The following is a 17,530-nucleotide window of genomic DNA, read 5'->3' as shown; positions in this document are numbered from 1 at the left end:
TCTCCTAGGACTGATGAGAGCTTTCATTCCTGTGATTTCTGTGTTCACAGATGATTTTAGAAAAACGCACCTGTAATTTTTTTAATAATTCAATTTAATGTCACACAGACTAGATGACATCAATATGCTTTGACAGTTCTACTTTTTAATATGAAGAGAATACTAATTCTAGATTGAGACTAAAAGGGGCCTTTCCATCCACCAAAACATGTTAGATGTACAGAATTACATATTCTTGGCATTTAGGTCAGATTAGTCCTATATTTTTCATTATTATTTTGGTTCTATTATGTGGTTATAATAAGTACTAGGGCAGTTTTCAGTAAGTAGCTCTATTATAACAAGCTGGTGTAACACTTTTAAGCTCTTAACCTAAGTAAACATTTAGAACCAAGCCTTCAGAGGAATATTTTTAAGAAAACTTTACTAATGAAGTATTTAGTTAATAAAATGCAGAAAAATTAAATACTATGCTTTCTGGCCATTTGGAAATAAAAACCAAACAAATGAGTAGAGAACTTCTTGTGTATATCTACCTTATTTTTTTGCAGGTTTATAGGTGCTCTCCTACTGCAAGTTGGTTAACAACTAGCACAACTAGCAAAGTGTGCTTTTGCAAATATATATGGTACTAAAATAAGACTTTCTTCAGATGTGAGATAGAAGCCATCAAGTTAAAAAAAAAAAAAAAAATCAACAAAAATGAAACAAATAAAAACCCAAACACACACACACAAAAAAACCCCAAACCACAAAATAAGAATTATATAATCTTTTAATTGCATTGTCATTTCATTGTACCCTCTTCAAACAAAAATATCATTTGAAAGACATCCAGTTCCCTTATTCTGTTGCACTATACATGTTATGCAAATAAGAGCTGGGGTGGCATACAAAACAAATGTCATTCTGGCTTTTCAAAACAGAAGCAGAAATTTAAAACATAGCTGGGAATTTACAGCCACAGAAGAACTTTGCAAATGACTGGTTAAATATGAAACACAGATGCAACGGGGGAAGGGAAGCTGGGAAAAAAGAGGGGACAACAAATTTCCAGTTTGAGGCTGAAGAAGGAAAATCCCTAACAACTGTACAAAGTATCAACATGCTCAGTATTTACATTCTGAGCATTACCAATGTTACAGATAAGCAATGTACTAAAAAAATAACTTAAAAAAAGCTATACAAATTGTACTTATAAATACTATATCTTTGAAACTAGTTATGTAGTGTAGGCTAAAAAAATGTTCACAGTTACTCTGGAGAGAGCTGTATATATATATATTGCACAGTAAAAAAGTTCATTCAGTATACCATGTGTAAACAATTTTTATCTTTGGCAATTTCAGGACTTAGAGAAGTATTTGCTGTGAGCAAAAGCACTTGGGTACAAGGCACATCAAAAGCTTTTAAAGCTGCAAGATAAATCCTTCTGACACTTTCCAGTTAGCACTGTCATTCTCTTTAGAAAACACATTTACCTATGAATTCAGAACAACACATTCTACGAGTATAACTCAGAGGTCTGGTGGCAAAGACATCAGCTGTTCTTGGCTGTTACTCTACAGTAACAGACTTGGCCAAATTTCTTGGAAAGTCCACCTAGAATGGAGAGACAGGCTTTCAGTATGGCAGAGTAATCCTGACATTCTGCATTTGACAGTTCATTTAGTGTGCTTTTGCAGACTTCCTAATGAGTTCTGCTTTATTCTAGACACATTAACACACACAACAGGCTATAGATCTGCAGATAATGACTTGCAACTGAATTCATCTGTGCTTCCAAAACCCTCCTAACAAATACATATTTGTTTTGCACAGGGTACATTTCCAAAGCAGTCATCATTATCAAACTGACACACCAACACATCAACAAACCAAGCTGTACAAAGCACTGACCTATTTTAAGTTAAAGTACAATATCATATTTCAAAATTAGGTTCTCTCAAAAAGTCCCATTTGCAGTCTTAACTAGTCAAACTGAGCAAAAGGGCTTTATAAAGTTTTTAGAAAGATACTAATTAAAAACACAAAACTGAAGAATTGGCACTGAAATGCCATCTCTATAACCACACTAGTTATTTTCATAGCTAGTGAAATGCCATATAACTGGGTCTCTCACTTTACACTGGTAGGAGGAAGTTCAAAACTGCACTAAAAAGAGTGTTAAATATAGAAAACACTTACATCATATCCTCTGAGAACAGCCAGGTGGAATGAGAGCAACTGAAGAGGAATGACACTCAACACTCCTTGAAGGCAGTCAACTGTATGAGGCAGCTCAATGGTTTTGTAGGCAAATTTTGAGCTTTCAGTGTCTTCTTTAGAGCACAGAATGATTGGACGACCCTGAAAAATAAAATTTTGCATTGTTAAGTGAAGAGCTAGGGTAGAACTGCTTTGAAATATTGTTCACAGCGTGCCTGTGTGTGTTTGAAGACACTCAAGTAGCTAACAAAGGCAATGCCAGTCTTGCATGATGGTCGATTTTCACTATATTGCAAGATTTGAATGTTTTCATCCTGTAGAGTTTTAACATTATTCCATTTGGTTCAAAACAGAAAAACCCCAAAATAAACAAACAAGCCATATAAAAACAGCTTTCACTATTGATGTTAACTTGTAATAACAAGCTGCAATGCAGATGTAGCATCTTATTTATAACTTAATAATTAACAACAGTCAGCAGTACATCCCTTTCCAGGTGCACAGTCAGCAGCAATGCAGTGTGCACAATCTCTTTTCCTGTAACACAGTAGAAGTTAATTGGTTAAACACTGTACCTGCCGAGCAGTGACCTGTTGCAGAGCATTCTGGCACTTGGTGAAACAAGGATCCTTCATGATCACCATGATAACAGGCATTTGTTTATCTATTAGGGCTAAGGGCCCATGTTTCAGCTCACCAGCCAGGATACCTTCTGAGTGCATATAGGTGATTTCCTTTATTTTCTTAAAAAAAAAAAAAAAAAAGAAATGCCTCAAGTCAGTACTAAATCAGCTAAAAAAACAACAGTCACAAGAAGCAAAACACCAAGGCTGTACCTCTGCCACTTAAATACATGTTCCCAGTATCAAGTATTAGTGAAAGCACACGGGTGGCTGCTGAGATTTCTAGCAGGCTGTGGGCAGCAGCAGAGCTCACCCATGCACACAGAGTAACCAACAGGAACTTCAGGAACCAAACACCCAGCACAACCTTGGCTACTGCAGTCTACATCAAACTCCTCTGAGAGATGGACATGTGTCCATTTTACCACAATGTTCATAATATAGTTCATGACTTTGATGGGTGAGCATCTCTTCTCAACATCAGCACATTGTGTTTTTCTGATGTTGTTTTCAAATCTGTCAGCAAGTTAAATTCTTAGTTTCTTGTTTTAAAATAGACTTATTAAATACTGTGTTTATTATGTGAAAGAAGCAGGAAACTGATATAATATCCAGGTTTATCTTTTGTTCATGTTTAATTAATTGCTTCTGGTTATACACAGCAGTTCTGCTGCAGCAGAATTAAATCGTAATGAAACACTATAAATAAACTATCTAGCAGAAACAAAAAAAAAAAAAAAGTCACATTTTAAATAATATTAAACAATATTGAGAAGTTCCTACCAAAGCTCCTTCCAGACAAGTGGCGTAATTATACCCACGACCCATAACCAGCAATGATCTTTGTTTGTACAGTTCAAGAGCCAAATCATGGATCTTCTCATCCAAGGACAAGACTTCTTTAATCATTTCTATTGAGGCACAGAAAAAAATCAATTATTTAACTGGAAAAAATAGTTCACTTGTAGCGAATTAGAGTGTTCTAATTATTCAATAGAACAAATGCACTTCATACAATTCAGCCACTAACTTAGTGACTTTGACTGGAGTTTAAGAATATTTTCTCCAGCCTTACTTATAGTAATAAATTTAAAGCAACCATTGGTTTAAGCAGTGCTCATACATCCCATTTGAATTAATAAAAGAAATTGTGAAACATCCACTACAAAGTCACCTTGAATTACTTTCCTTCTATCTATCCTATTTTAAAGTGGGAAGCTTTAACCATTTCAAACGATGAAATTAGGAGATCAAGTAATATTTCTCATACAAAACTACCTTATTGTAACTAGAAAACCCAACCCATGAAAATTCTGATCTTCCTGCCAAGTTTCTATTGTCAAATTGGCAAATAGTGCAGAAACAACCAATCCATTTTTGTCATATTGTGTGCCTTTCAGGATGAGGGGGAGAGTGAAACTTAAATGAGAAAGAGATATCCCCGAGTAGTGTTTTACACTGCCAACATCCCCTATGCCTCCTCAAACCCAGAATATCAATGTACCTGGCAATGATTTTAGTCCACTAATGATTTCCTGTCTCCTTTTCTGCAAGGAAATTCTGTCTTCAGACATCATTAGGCCAAACATTACAAGAGACACAAATTGGCTGGTGTAAGCCTGCAGACAAAACAAAAACATTTAGCAGCTAATTCTGCAGAGAGTGAATGTGATCTCAGTTTGAGATGCAATTCAAATTTGAATTGTATTCCACAGGTCTGAAAGGGTGAAAGTCAAACACTGAACAGCAATTACCTTTGTGCTTGCCACACCTATCTCAGGCCCTGCATTGATGTGCACACCACAGTCAGTCTCCCTGGATATTGAACTTCCAACTGTGTTAGTGATGCCAACTGTCAGAGCCCTGCGTTCCTTGCAATACCTCAAGGCCATGAGTGTATCTGCAGTTTCACCTGGAAAACATTCACACCTTGACTTCAGGTTGGCAGAGGATAAAAATGATTCCTGAAAAACATCAAATTCTACACAAGTGTGTTCTAAATAACTGCACCCACACTTACATGATGCAAAGTGCAATGGAAAGCAATTTTACAGCACTTATTCAACAGCAAATGCAGCTCACCTGACTGGCTTATGAAAAAGCACACATCATCCCTGAATACAGGTGTGTTTCTATCCAGGAAGTCACTGGCAAGTTCCACCATCACTGGCAATTCAGTTAATTCTTCCAGGACTTGTCGAGTCTGTATGCAAGCAGAACACAGTATTTGTTAATATTTTTGCCCACTGACATTTGGACATTTTACAAGTCAGAGAAAATCTAAATGCATTCTTATTAGAAAAGCTCACCAGAGCTTTAAATCCAACGTGGAAAAAGTTAACTTCTAGCATGGTAATTAAAGGCATTGGAGCATTAATAAAAGATGTGGCACTAAGGAAAGCTAAATAAAAGGGTGAGACCCCTCAATGAAAGACAAAGTCTGAGACAGAGGAAAAAGCAGATGAGAAGCTGTTGTCTGAAACCCCAGCAATTAAGTTATAGGTGCATTCCAAGCAAGGCTGGGAACATACAGCCACTGCAGCGTGGTAACTGGTCCCACAGCCAATAATGATCAGTCTTCGGCATCTTCTGATTTCTTTCAAATGATCCTTCAGCCCCCCCAGCAGAACTGCAAACAAATAAATACACATATATCAGTGGTGTTTTTAATTTTCTAGATATTTACAAATTTCAAACTTAATGCAGTTTGGAGGGCTGTTAGCCCTTACCTGTGCTGCTCTCAAAATTCACCCTGCCTCTCATTGTGTTGACAACTGATTCTGGTTGTTCAAAAATCTCCTTTTGCATGAAGGCACTGAAGTTACCTGTTTACAAAAACATGACATGGCAATGCTTAGGTTTGTTATTTTAAGTCTATTCCAGTTACAAAGAGAACTTTTAAGACTAACTTGACTGAGTTAGTCTAAATAAAAGCTTGGAATAAGCAAGAAGAAAAGAAGGATGAATAAATCGCTCTATTTGGTTGGTTCCATTTCCCACCACTGACAAGGTAAATAAATTCCTTCACAAGGAAAAGTCTGTGTTCCCTTTCAATTCTTAATTTAGTCAAACCTTGCCAACAACTGCAACATGTTAACATTAGTTACATATTCACTAAATGATTAGAAGTATCTATGACTTTTCCATAGCTGAAATGAGTAGGGTCCCAAACTGCCCATTATGTCAGTTCCCAGTAGAAACAGCCTGAATAAAAGGTAGTTATCACAACAAATTAGCAGTTTTCTGCCTCATCTACTACACAAACAGCAACTACCCATCCTTGACAATACTCAATTACAGATGTTTCAACCCACCCTTCATGATTTGCTGCAATTCCATCTGCAGGGTCTGGATGGCCCGGGAAGGATCATCACTAGCTGAACGCTTCAGGCGGTGAATTGAGAGCTTCCCATCAGTTACAGCTGCAATGTCATCATCTTCTAAGAAAATCACTCTGTTGGTGTGCTCAATGATAGCACTACAGGGGAAAAAAACAGAAGCAAGACAAACCTGACATGTCAGATTTGGCAATAGCAAAGCAATTAAATATGCCACAAGAGCACTTCCAGTCCTGCATCTCTCTTCCCTTTGGACATAACTGCAGACAGAGCCATCCTAAAGGCAATGGCTCCATCTGCTGCTCCTCCTGCATTCTCACAGCAACCCACAGCAGGAGGCTCAGGAGCCACTGCATCTATTCCTGCAGGTCTGAAGTTGCCTCCTACTGTCTTTAGTGGATCCTGCTAAGGTCATGCTCTTGTTTCCAAGATAAATGTGTGCCTGATGTCCATGTTCCTGCCCAGCTTGGAACCACACCACCATTTTCCTCCTCTGATATCTGAATTGAAAACATCACAACCCCGACTATATTCTGCCCAAATGCTCAGCTGATGAGTGTCCATTTGTACCCAAATTACTTTCCTACACTGGATGTATTTCACATAGAGTTCAGCAACTGGCAGATATATAAGATAAAACTTGTGAAGGTTTGTCAGCAGCATTTGGACTGCAAACATTTTTCAAGCGCCTGAGCCTGGGAACTTTCTGATGTTACCTGGATTAAAAGCTCTTCTTTCAGAAAGACATTGTACAAGAGCAAGGCAGCTTAGATTTCCAGAACTATCTCACTTTTACAGACATTTTGACTAAAAAAAACCCCAATATTTTCAGCAAAGTTGAAGTACTTTTTCTACCTTGCATCTGAAGCAAAGAAGAATTCTACTGCCTTATCCCCAACAGCATGAAGGCAGGTTGAGCTGTCCAGTCTTTTCATTTGGGAGTTGCAGATGTTCTTCACATTCTCAATGTTGCCTGTTAAAGAAATGAGACATTCTAAATGCAAAACCAGTTCTGTTTAAGTTAAGATTACAGACTATACAGGTTTAGGGTATCACAGCTACAGAAATAGGCTAGGGCGTGGGACTTTTACATGAACTACACATTCAGTAGTATAAAAATATCCCCAGCCAATAAGCTATTTGGGGCATCAGCTGGTAGTTTTAAGGTACAAAAACCAATTAACCTAATTTCTAATCATAAAGTAACAGTAATTTTAGTTCTTAAAAATAATGTATTTTGATTTATCGACTTACATGTTCTATACAAAACTGGAATCTGTTCAGTTGAGAGCTTGTACTTGCTCCTAACCCCAATGAGCAAAGGACTCCCTCTCCTACAGAAAGGAAAACACTCAAGTTTATAAAGAGAAATGTGCATAGAAATTACCAGACATCAGTGAAGCTGAAAAGACAATACCCCATCTAACTTCCTAAATGGAAAGAGCCTCCTTCAGCCAGGATCCTAAGGCCATTACATGGCAGGAGTTACATAAACTTGGTTCTTCTGCAAGATTCACCGAATACTATATAAGTAATTAACATGTGCATTGGTGATTCTTCATCCATAAACTACATCCAGGAAGAGGAAGATGTATAAGAACCAGCTGTTATCTTTCCAGTGATCAGAAAACAGCTTAGTACAGGGACCAATTTGAACCAAAGCTTTCTTTGCCTCTAAAGTGAGACAACAATAAGCTACTGTGCTTTTTGGAATTACAATCCTTTTACACTCTTTAGCCTTTCAAACTCAGAAACATCAGCCATCCCTATTGCACCTCTTAAACTGTAGAATATTAAGACCATTTTTTAATTATATGGGTTACATGTCACTCAAGACGTTATTTTAAAAAGTATCACAGGAATAAAAGAACAAGTCACACTCAGATTAAAAGATTCACTTCTCTTAAATCCCTCAGCCCTAAAAACCCAAACCTGAACCACATATAGAATAGTTCATTTGAGAAGATGTTCTCCAGTTGAAATTATGGTACAGCTGGCTTTTTCAAAATTTTAATGTAGTCTTATTTTAGACCACCAAAGCAATGAGCTTTTGGGTTGTAATATAAAACAGTCTTTATTCCCATCACTTGCTATTTTAATCACTTGCTATGTCACTTGCTATTTTAATATCTTTACATTTCCTGAAAGCTGTTTTTCAAGTCATAAATAAAAGTAGAACTTACACAGAAAGACACCATAAACGCTATGACAGCTATTTGTATAACCTGTTACTATGATAGTCTTTCAGCCAACATGAATACACTTATCTCAGTCTTTACTCAATGGGAACTAAAACTGAACAATGTCCCTTCCCTCTCCCCTTTTTGATATAGGAAAACTGTTAGCATGCTCTTAATACAAATTTTGAAACACAAGATACACTGAGTTTCTTTATTGACTCGCTAGTTTTTGTTAATTAAGCACTTAAAACATCAATATTTTAGTATCTTTAAGAGAGGCTGGCTTTTTTTTAACCTAATAAAAGCCATGCATTATGTATAAAATTGACTTTTACTAACCTGGTAGCAACAGCTTCACCTGGGTAATGGATGCTCTTGAAAACCAGTGCAAAAGCACCTTCCTGGAAACCATGAACACAAAGGAGAAAAAAAAGATCTTAAACAACTTATCTCAAATAGTTGCATCTCATTAAACTGGGGCCCCTCTCTGAAGAGGCACTGAAGGAACTGCTATCAGGAATCTCTTCCTGGAGGGCAGACTGCTCCTTTAAAGGAATTGGCCATGGAGCAGAACAAGCTGACATGCACATTAAAGATGTAACAGCTGAAAGATCAGGAAGTGAGCACTTAACCTCTCTTTATAAATAAAAACAATAAACTCTAATGCAAAGGTTATGAAAATGTCAGAGATGTTACTCATAATCAACATGATGACTGCTAAACATTTACTTTCACTAAGACCTTCAATCAGAATTTGCATGTAGTGCAATACCATGAAGTTTCAACTAAAAACCTAGAGTTACTATTTCCAGTTCAAGCAGCAAATTCTCGTAAATGTATTTCAAAACCAAAACATACAAAAAAATCCACAACACCAGCAAAAAACCCAGAATCAATTCTACAAACTTCTGGAGGAGGATTCCCAAAGCAGGAGCCCCCACCCTGCCAGCAGGACAGAGATGGTGACATTCCCTCCTCTCCCAGGGCTCCACTCAGAGCACTCTGCCCCTCTTCTGGAGGGGAAGCCTCCCTTCCCCTCAGCTCTGTGGCTGCTCCCCCTTGACCCACACAGGCCTTGACTCGGTGTGGATTCCAGCCCTGCTCCAAGGAATCCTACAGAGCTGCTTTAAAGAGGAGACAAGGAGGTGAAAAGAGTGTAAGAAACTGCAGGAAGGGGAGGAAAAGCATCTGCCAGGGGACTGGGGGAGGAAACAAAGCCAGCTTTCTCCAAGTTAGCAATGCATCTATCAAAGTTTTCAAGCATTCACATACTGAGTAACAGTAGATTCCCACTTCACAGTTTGGAAACCAGTCCAGCTTGTTAGATCTATTTCCAAATAGGAGAGCCAAAGCATTGGCCAAACTTGAATCACAGCAGTGTTTCAACACGATCAGAATAACCTTTAGGAACACACTGCCATTTATGAGAGATGTTAACCCCCAGAGGCTCCTATTACTTACTTTTTTCATTTTTTTTAATTAAACTGCTTCATTAAAAAGCTATGCTAACTTCTTGCTAAAAACAAAACAAAAAACTCAACAAACAAAACCCACTGCTACTGCAATTTAAAGATTTAACAGTGAAGAGCCTTTGAAGTCTCCAAAATTTTAATCTCATTTCTTGGTCTATTAAGCATTATTTAGAAGCTTAGAAGTGTTATTTGCAGCACCTTCTAAGAACTCCTGCAGAAGATATAAATGCATAAGGCAGAATGCTAAGGAACCCCCACAAGTAGCTTATACTGTTGTACAGGAAAAAAAAGAAATTTCCCACTTACCAACTGTTGAATAACTCTCTCTACCAAGGCTGAAAAACTGGTGTCTTCACTCTCTCTGTTGTCATACATGTATTTGATCAATTTGGGGATTGTTTCTGTATCTGTTTCTGATTCAAATTCATATCCTTTGCTCTCCTGAAATGTCATATAGAAGAATAAAAATTGTGTCCATCCTCAGGCAAGAAGCACTGAAGATGCCTCCCACCAGAAACTGCAGCCAGAGCTCAGAGCACTACATTGGACCAGTGGATATAGAATCATTTGGATATATATCATATATCATATACAGATATAGATAAAATATAAGGACTTATCATGTCACAGATACTCTTTGGGAAATACTGGAGTAACACACATATTAAGACTTATTTAGCATCTGTCAAGCACCAAGAGACAGGAGGGAGCCCACTCCACACACCCTCTCAGAGAATCTCAGCACAAACTGCTACTCTACTCATCAATGCTTTGCATTTAGGATTACAGGAACATATTGCACTTCACCAGCTCCTGAGTATCTTTATTAGGCACACTCTTTCCCACAGCTTTTTTATAGATGATATCAAGAAACTTGAATTCATGCTCCACCAAAGTCATGAAATATCTGATGGGGATCTGATTTGGGGAGTATTAACTTTCTAGATTTAGAATTGAGTTGCCATAGACTCACCAGAAATTTTCTCAGGTCCTTATAGTTTGTGATGATTCCATTATGGATGACAACAAATTCTAAGAGAAAAAATAGATATACATATATATTTACATGAGTAACAAAAATTTAAGATATTTAATTCAAAGCACAAAATTACAAGGGAAAAAAAGCTTTGAAGTACACATTAAACCACCTGCTATAGCTTTCAGACCTATAGTTTATCACAATATGGACAACTGAAAGAAGCTTACATATTCTGAAAGTATACAAAGGCAGTTCCAGATTATTCTAAACTACATTTAGTAGAGCACAAAGCTATCTCAAGTATATGAAATCTCCCTTTTCTGGACCAGTCAATATTTACACATACATATTTCCAGTCTTACCTTTCAAAAAAAGAATGTTGTACTTCAATTAACTTGCAGTTTTCAGAGAACAGATCTCATTAATTTTTAGTGTTACTTTAGCCTCAGAAGAGGCTATTTCATTTTAAAAGTCCCTGAGCTAAATAGAATGGCAACAGCTTAGCCCTAGTATAAAAAATAGATACCATAACAATAGTAAGAACATGTGTGTTCTGTGGATTGAATAATTTCAGATTCATGTGGTCCAGGTGCTGCAGAGATTACTTACCATTCCCTTTATCTGATCTCTGAGGGTGACTGTTTATTGCACTTGGTACTCCATGGGTTGCCCAGCGAGTATGAGCAATTCCAAAATGTGTTTCAAAATCTGTTTTTGAATCCAGATCATCTTGTTCTATACAGGAGAAATTCAGTTTACTGAATAACCAATATTACTTCTCTCCCCATCTCTCTCTCACACACAAGATTAGTAAAACAAAGACAATTCCTACAGGCAATAATCTAAAAGCTATCTTCTGGGGTTTTTTTAAACCACTTGCTTTCTTGACATTGCACTTCAGAAAGTTCAAGCTACTGTGATTAAAACCTTGTTTGCCAAGACATGAGCATTTTTAGCCAATACTAACAGCCAGGCTAACAGACCCCATTACTACAAATTATAATGTAAACATATTAAAACACAACTTCAGCCTTTCACAGATGGAAGCACTGCATAAAGCAGATTGTGATGACAGCCAGCTGCTTCAATGGTCATAAATTCTGTCAGAGTGCATGTTTCAGCATTTCAGCCATGCAGCACAGAAATCACATCAGTAAAGTGCCAAAGTTTTGAACAAAGGAGCAACCAAAAGAAGGCAGTATAGACTGACAATCTCACAGTGATCTGAAGATCAGCTTGCTTTTTAAGTGCAGATTTGAGGGGCAGAAAAAATTTGGCTGCTTGGATTTCTCAATGCAGTAACTGCTGATGCAAAATCACAACTGCAATTTTATGGTCTGACTTTCTGCTGAGATGCAGATGGTGTCTGACTGGGAGGCCAAAGCAAAGGGGTCATTTTTAACACTTACTGTACAACTCTTCTTCCAGGGCCTTTACTTTTCCTCTTTTCTTAACCAGTTTGATGAATCTTTCTTTATCTTCATTATTATTTCCATCAATTGCCACTCCTACAGCACAGGATACAGTCATAAGTGTTATTTAAATCATGAAATACACTAGAATGAGGAAAAGGCTGAGAAAATGTACACAAGCACACACACACCACTGAAATGAGTATTTTAAAATACCCCTTTAAATGGATATATTTGAAGTCTGTTGCTCGACCTGTGCGTGTTCAAATGAAACTACAACAAGCCTATATCCATTGCACAGATTAACATACATGAGCCATCTCAAATTGCATTTGACAACAGACTGAAATATTTTGGCTAATGAAATGAGCCAAATTTAAGACAAGTTTAATCTTCCCCATCCTTCACTGGGATTCACATACACAAAAAAGGCTGAGGCACAAACTATATGGCCCTGTATAGAGATCTTCTTCCACACCCTGTTTGTTTTGCTTACGTGTACTAACCCCAACCATCTAATTACAGAGCTCAGCACTCAATTTTAAGTCCTGAGGAAAGCTGTAGCACTCCTACAGTCAAGCTAATTAGTTTCTGATCTGTTAATCTGTGGAACAAAGAAAGAAAAATCCAAGAGGCCAGACACTGAAAGTATCAAAAAGTCATTGAATGAGCTATTAGTTGCTAAAATTAATTTATTGAGTTGGTTAACATACCTGCAGAGTCATATCCTCTGTATTCCAGTCTCTGTAATCCTTTTATCAGGGTTTCATATATTTCCTTCCTAGTGCGAGGCACTCTGTAGTTTAGATAAGCAAAAATTCCTGTTTAAAGAGAAAGGGGGAAGGAGTGGGGGAAAGAAACAAGGGGGTTATTTTTAAAATGTGCATCACTTCAGACTCAATTTAAAACTCCTTAAAAGTAGTATCAGGGAGAAGTCCTAGGAGCACCCAACCGCCCGTTTAGTACAGTTCCTTCTAAATAAAGCATTTTTACATGGAAAGAATTCAAATACAATAAAGGACTCTGAAGCCTCATTTCACACACAACACAAAATTTACTGGCAAGTTTCACTCTCTTCATGTTACCCACCAAGAGTTAAACTGTTAGGAGAGGTTAAAAAAACTCTAGTTTTCATGAAAACCACAGCTGAAAATGGGAACATTGTGATCTATTTCATATCCAGGCATTAAAAGAAGGAATATATTCACCAGTACTAACACAAGGAGACTTTTGTAATCCAAGTCATGGCCTTAAATACCCAGGGGTAGGTACAAGGCACAACATCTATTTCTGAAAGGCTCCAGCTTAATCCTGTATGCAACAGTCACTTCAGCAGAAAGAGAATGGAGAAGAAAACATTTTTTTTTTTAAGTACACAGGCATTTTTTTAATTAGAAGGATGTTGGGGATGTTGTTTTATCTTTAGAAAAGGTGTAATAAAAGAATCACCTGCAAAGGAAAGCAGCCGTTCCTTTACTCTGCCTACTGCTCCTCCTGGGACTCCAGTATTTATATGGATACATTAGACCCATTAATTAACTCTTGCTATTCTGTACCCCAATACAACAGAAACAGCTAATTTCACTGTTTCAACAGTTTCTCCAAGCAACAAGTCAGGACTGGAGACCACAGTTAGAAAAAAACAGACTGGAAGAGCTCAACAGATAAGTAGTTCAGACAAGTGTTTTAGATAGAGAAAGCCTTTGTTGGAAATGTAACACCCTCTTCCCCCTCAACTGAGGCTTTTGAACTGTAAATGGCCATAGTGAAGAAGCTGTTATAAGGATACACCAATAAACCTCCCTTATAAATATTACTGTGAATTTGGTTACTCCACTGGTTTATAAGACATTAATACTGTTGATTTGACAGTGAGACAAAGGGAGTATTACATTTGCCTCTGAATTTATTTAGGAAAGATTAAAGGGTGGATAATACTTTTCTGCTTCAGAAATGAGATTTATGAGGACCTCAGCCTAATTATTTCTAGCACATCCAGCATTAACGAAGACATCAAGACAATAGTTGCATTTAAGGAGGTATTTGGGAATTTGAACTGCTTAATACTGTTCTTCATGGATGCCTTGAAAAATAATGCCTCTGGTTATAAGCAGTCACTTTAGACTGAGAGCCTGTTGATAATTTTTCCAGACAGATATTTACCATTCGCTGGCACTAACCACGAACCTCAAGAGCAGCATTCTTCAATTTCTTCAATACAAATTTCTCAACATCATTCCAAAACATTGCCACACACCTCTTTTCAGATCCAGCTATACTTTCTAGGCCAGATTTCACAATAAATTTAAGCCTCAACATCCTTGTATGTTCCATGTGGCATCTTTCACTGCACAGAGCTCCAGGAAGAAGCTCCCTCTGGGACCATCCTTACAATGCTGCCAGTGTGCTGCAATTGTTAAAAAGATCCTTGTTTCCTGGGAATTGGAGCTGCATTTCCACACACGTGCATTAGAAGATGCAGAAGTCACCAGAGGCCATTTAAAATGAAAACAATAGCTGCAGCCTGACTTCAAAGAACATGTTATAAACTCTTTCAGTTAAGGGAAATAAATCTTACTCCAAGCACTGAGAGTAACACTTTCTCTAGTATGTTTCTGTTTCATGATTTATCCACTTGCATATTTTTTTCCCTCCTCAGTCATCATTTTGGCGAGATTTAAAGCACATTACTCAACTCATGTAGCAACAACTTCTGATAAAGACTCCTTGTATCTTAATTCTTTCTGGATGCACACCAGTATGACTGAATCTCAGTTGAATCATATTTATGATAAGAGTTTTGTGATGCTAACAAGCTCCTGTATGATGGCCTCCCCAAGGTGTTAGATAGCATTTCCAGATCTTGCTTCCCTTAGAAGATTCAAAAACATAAAATCCAAGAAAAGCACCCAAGAAGTGTTTTACTAGGACATTTTGATCTGAATGTTAAATCTAGTTTATAACTTTCCATAATCTGAATTTGCTTAAAAGGATGAACCAGGTCAATCATGTATGGCTTACCTTTAGAAGCAGATACTAAAAACAGAAAGAGAAGGTTGGTAAAACATTACTAAAACCAGCTTCAATAATATGTAGACACAGAAAGCAAGGCTCTCCCTTTACATGCTTATCAAGACTTTAGAGCTTCCCCTTTCAGGATTTACAAGCACAGCATCAAAAGGAAGGAAAGTAATTTGATTATTTTTTGTGGGAAAATTCCACAAGAACTCTTGCAATTGCAAGACTTCACCAAAATCAAGAAGGGGGCAGCCTATACTTGAAGTTTGAACAAAATTATTTACTTTTTGAAAAATAAAAGGATACCTCTATTGGGGTAAGCACATTGCCAGAAACTTAGCTTTGAAAAAATCTCAACTTCATATCCTGATGAAACCAACGTTTATTTAAAAGAGATCATCAGTTTTAAGTGTATCTTGACTGGTTTTTAAACCCTGAATACTTTTGCTATACTGTCCTACATGTGAGAATGATAACATCTCAACTCTGCTTCCTTATGAGCATGTTTATAGCAGTATTTACGACCTATGTATTTTCAAAACATAAACCCAGGGCTATAAATCTTCACGTGCTACCTGAAGCCAAAGAAAAGACAATAGGGGTGTATTATCGACACTTAAACCTGGAAAGATAGGAAAAAATAAAAGCAACAACAAAAAAGTAATTTTGAAACTGCTAGTTGCAGTCACAAGAACTCCTACACTCCCTACAGAGATCAGGGTAGCAGGCTGGGGCTATCTTTCATGAAAACAAATGTAATATAAAAGGTCTCTAAATGCTGATGGGGAAAAACCAGCTCTACTTTCACCCTTCATGAACTGCTGCTCTTTGCCATTTCGTACTGAGTCACTTGCTCCACCCCGAGTTCTACCGAACTCCTTGAACACTGTTAACACCCTCACTTCCTAATCAATACACAGCCCAGACATGCAAATTTTTTGATATTACCATGACGTGTCTCAGGGCCTGCTGTGAATACCCGAGGGTGGTTCAGGCACTGAGCCAGGTCTCTCACCTGGAGGGGTTTTGTTTGGAGGGCACCTGAGTTTGTCTCATTGATAGTGATCTGTCACGTAGGAGCTGAAACAATATCACCTCGTGTTCCCATTCAAGTGAAAGAGGATTCCCGAGCTCCTTGCTTTTTCTGAGGTTACAATTTAAAAGGATGTGGAGGCAAGGAAAAGATACCTAATTCAGAAAGCACAGTTTTGAGAGCAGTAACTCAACTCACTTTCAGCCTGCATCCCACAAAAGAAGTTCTGTTAATGATGACTAAGAAGGACAAGTGCAAATTTTTCTACTTTCATCTACTTTCAGAGTAGATGTCAGGGACACATTGGCAAAGTTTCACTAAATTTTCCTCCATAACCAAATACAATCGCACTAGCAGCTACTGAACCCACACTTTGATTTCTATCTGATCCGAAGCATATCTAATCAATTGCGCACACGCTGTAGGAATTATCTTTACCACCTCATCTTTATTGGATAAAATGAGGTGAATAAACTCACAACAGCTAAGAAATAAGGTCCTTGACTGCCTTTGTTTGAAAACCACAAACTCTTCCTTATCGCCGCAACTCGGAAGTGAGTCACGATGAATCAATCCCTGGTCCCGGATTAGGAAAGAGAGCCCAGCGCATCCCGCGCATCCGAGGCAGCGGCACCAGGAGCAGAGGTTACCCCGCACCCCGGGCACCCCGGGGCAGCCGGGCGAGGGAACGGGGCCAATTCCGTCCCAAGACGGGGAGACGCCGGGCACGGGGCTCGGGGAGGGAGGAACGAACGGAGACCGCCGCTCTCTGGAGAAGGGGCGGGCGGAGGGGCTTCACCTTCACCTGCCAGGCGCTCCCCGTCCTTCCCACCCCCCAGATGGATGCAGCGGGTCCGTCCCGAGCGACCCCGCAGCAGCGACACCGCCGGGCTCGGGGACAAAGCGGCCCTTGTCCCTTGCTGGCCGGGCTGGCCGTCACTCACCGCACATGGTGGCAGCGCACGGTCCCTCCCGCTCCCGGCGATCGCGGCTGACGCGGGGCCAGCCCCGCCGCCGGCGGCTCTTATAGCTCCGGTTATAGGGCCGGGCCGGGCCGGGCCTGCCTTCCCCCGCCCCCTGCCCGGGGCCCCGCGGGGGCAGAGCACGGCGGGGACAGAGACCGGCGGGGACAGAGCCTGGGGGGACAGAGCCCGGCGGGGACAGAGACCGGTGGGGACAGAGCCCGGCGGGGACAGAGACCGGGGGGGACAGAGCCCGGCGGGGACAGAGCCCGGCGGGGACAGAGACCGGGGGGGAAGAGCCTGGG

The 17,530-nt window shown here is 39.0% G+C and overlaps 1 protein-coding gene across 1 annotated transcript; it reads right to left on the bottom strand.

Moving 5' to 3' along the window:
- Positions 1-757: 757 nt before the first annotated feature.
- GFPT2 (glutamine-fructose-6-phosphate transaminase 2) lies at positions 758-17,310 on the bottom strand. The gene is made up of 19 exons (XM_056502539.1): positions 17,208-17,310; positions 12,926-13,033; positions 12,210-12,308; positions 11,410-11,535; positions 10,795-10,853; positions 10,128-10,262; positions 8,689-8,750; positions 7,424-7,503; positions 7,025-7,142; positions 6,146-6,309; positions 5,561-5,656; positions 5,363-5,460; positions 4,914-5,034; positions 4,586-4,743; positions 4,336-4,450; positions 3,615-3,742; positions 2,784-2,951; positions 2,188-2,349; positions 758-1,602 (listed from the first exon to the last, which is right to left on the bottom strand). The coding sequence occupies exons 1-19, from the start codon at positions 17,212-17,214 to the stop codon at positions 1,558-1,560; spliced, it is 2,049 nt and encodes a 682-aa protein (XP_056358514.1). The 5' UTR covers positions 17,215-17,310; the 3' UTR covers positions 758-1,557.
- Between the last annotated feature and the right edge of the window lie 220 nt (positions 17,311-17,530).

The sequence above is a fragment of the Oenanthe melanoleuca genome, chromosome 13, assembly GCF_029582105.1.
Source record: "Oenanthe melanoleuca isolate GR-GAL-2019-014 chromosome 13, OMel1.0, whole genome shotgun sequence".
NCBI classification, from domain to species: Eukaryota; Metazoa; Chordata; class Aves; order Passeriformes; family Muscicapidae; genus Oenanthe; species Oenanthe melanoleuca.
The sequence above is the reverse complement of the archived record's forward strand: the minus strand, read 5'-3'. Positions and strand labels throughout refer to the sequence as shown.

Coding starts and splice junctions, on each gene's coding strand:
- GFPT2 (XM_056502539.1), bottom strand. Junction 7,504..8,688: donor GGTGAAGCTGTTGCTACCAG/GTTAGTAAAAGT, acceptor TCCTTTCTGTAG/GAGAGGGAGTCCTTTGCTCA. Junction 7,143..7,423: donor TCCAGTTTTGTATAGAACAT/GTAAGTCGATAA, acceptor TTTCTTTAACAG/GCAACATTGAGAATGTGAAG.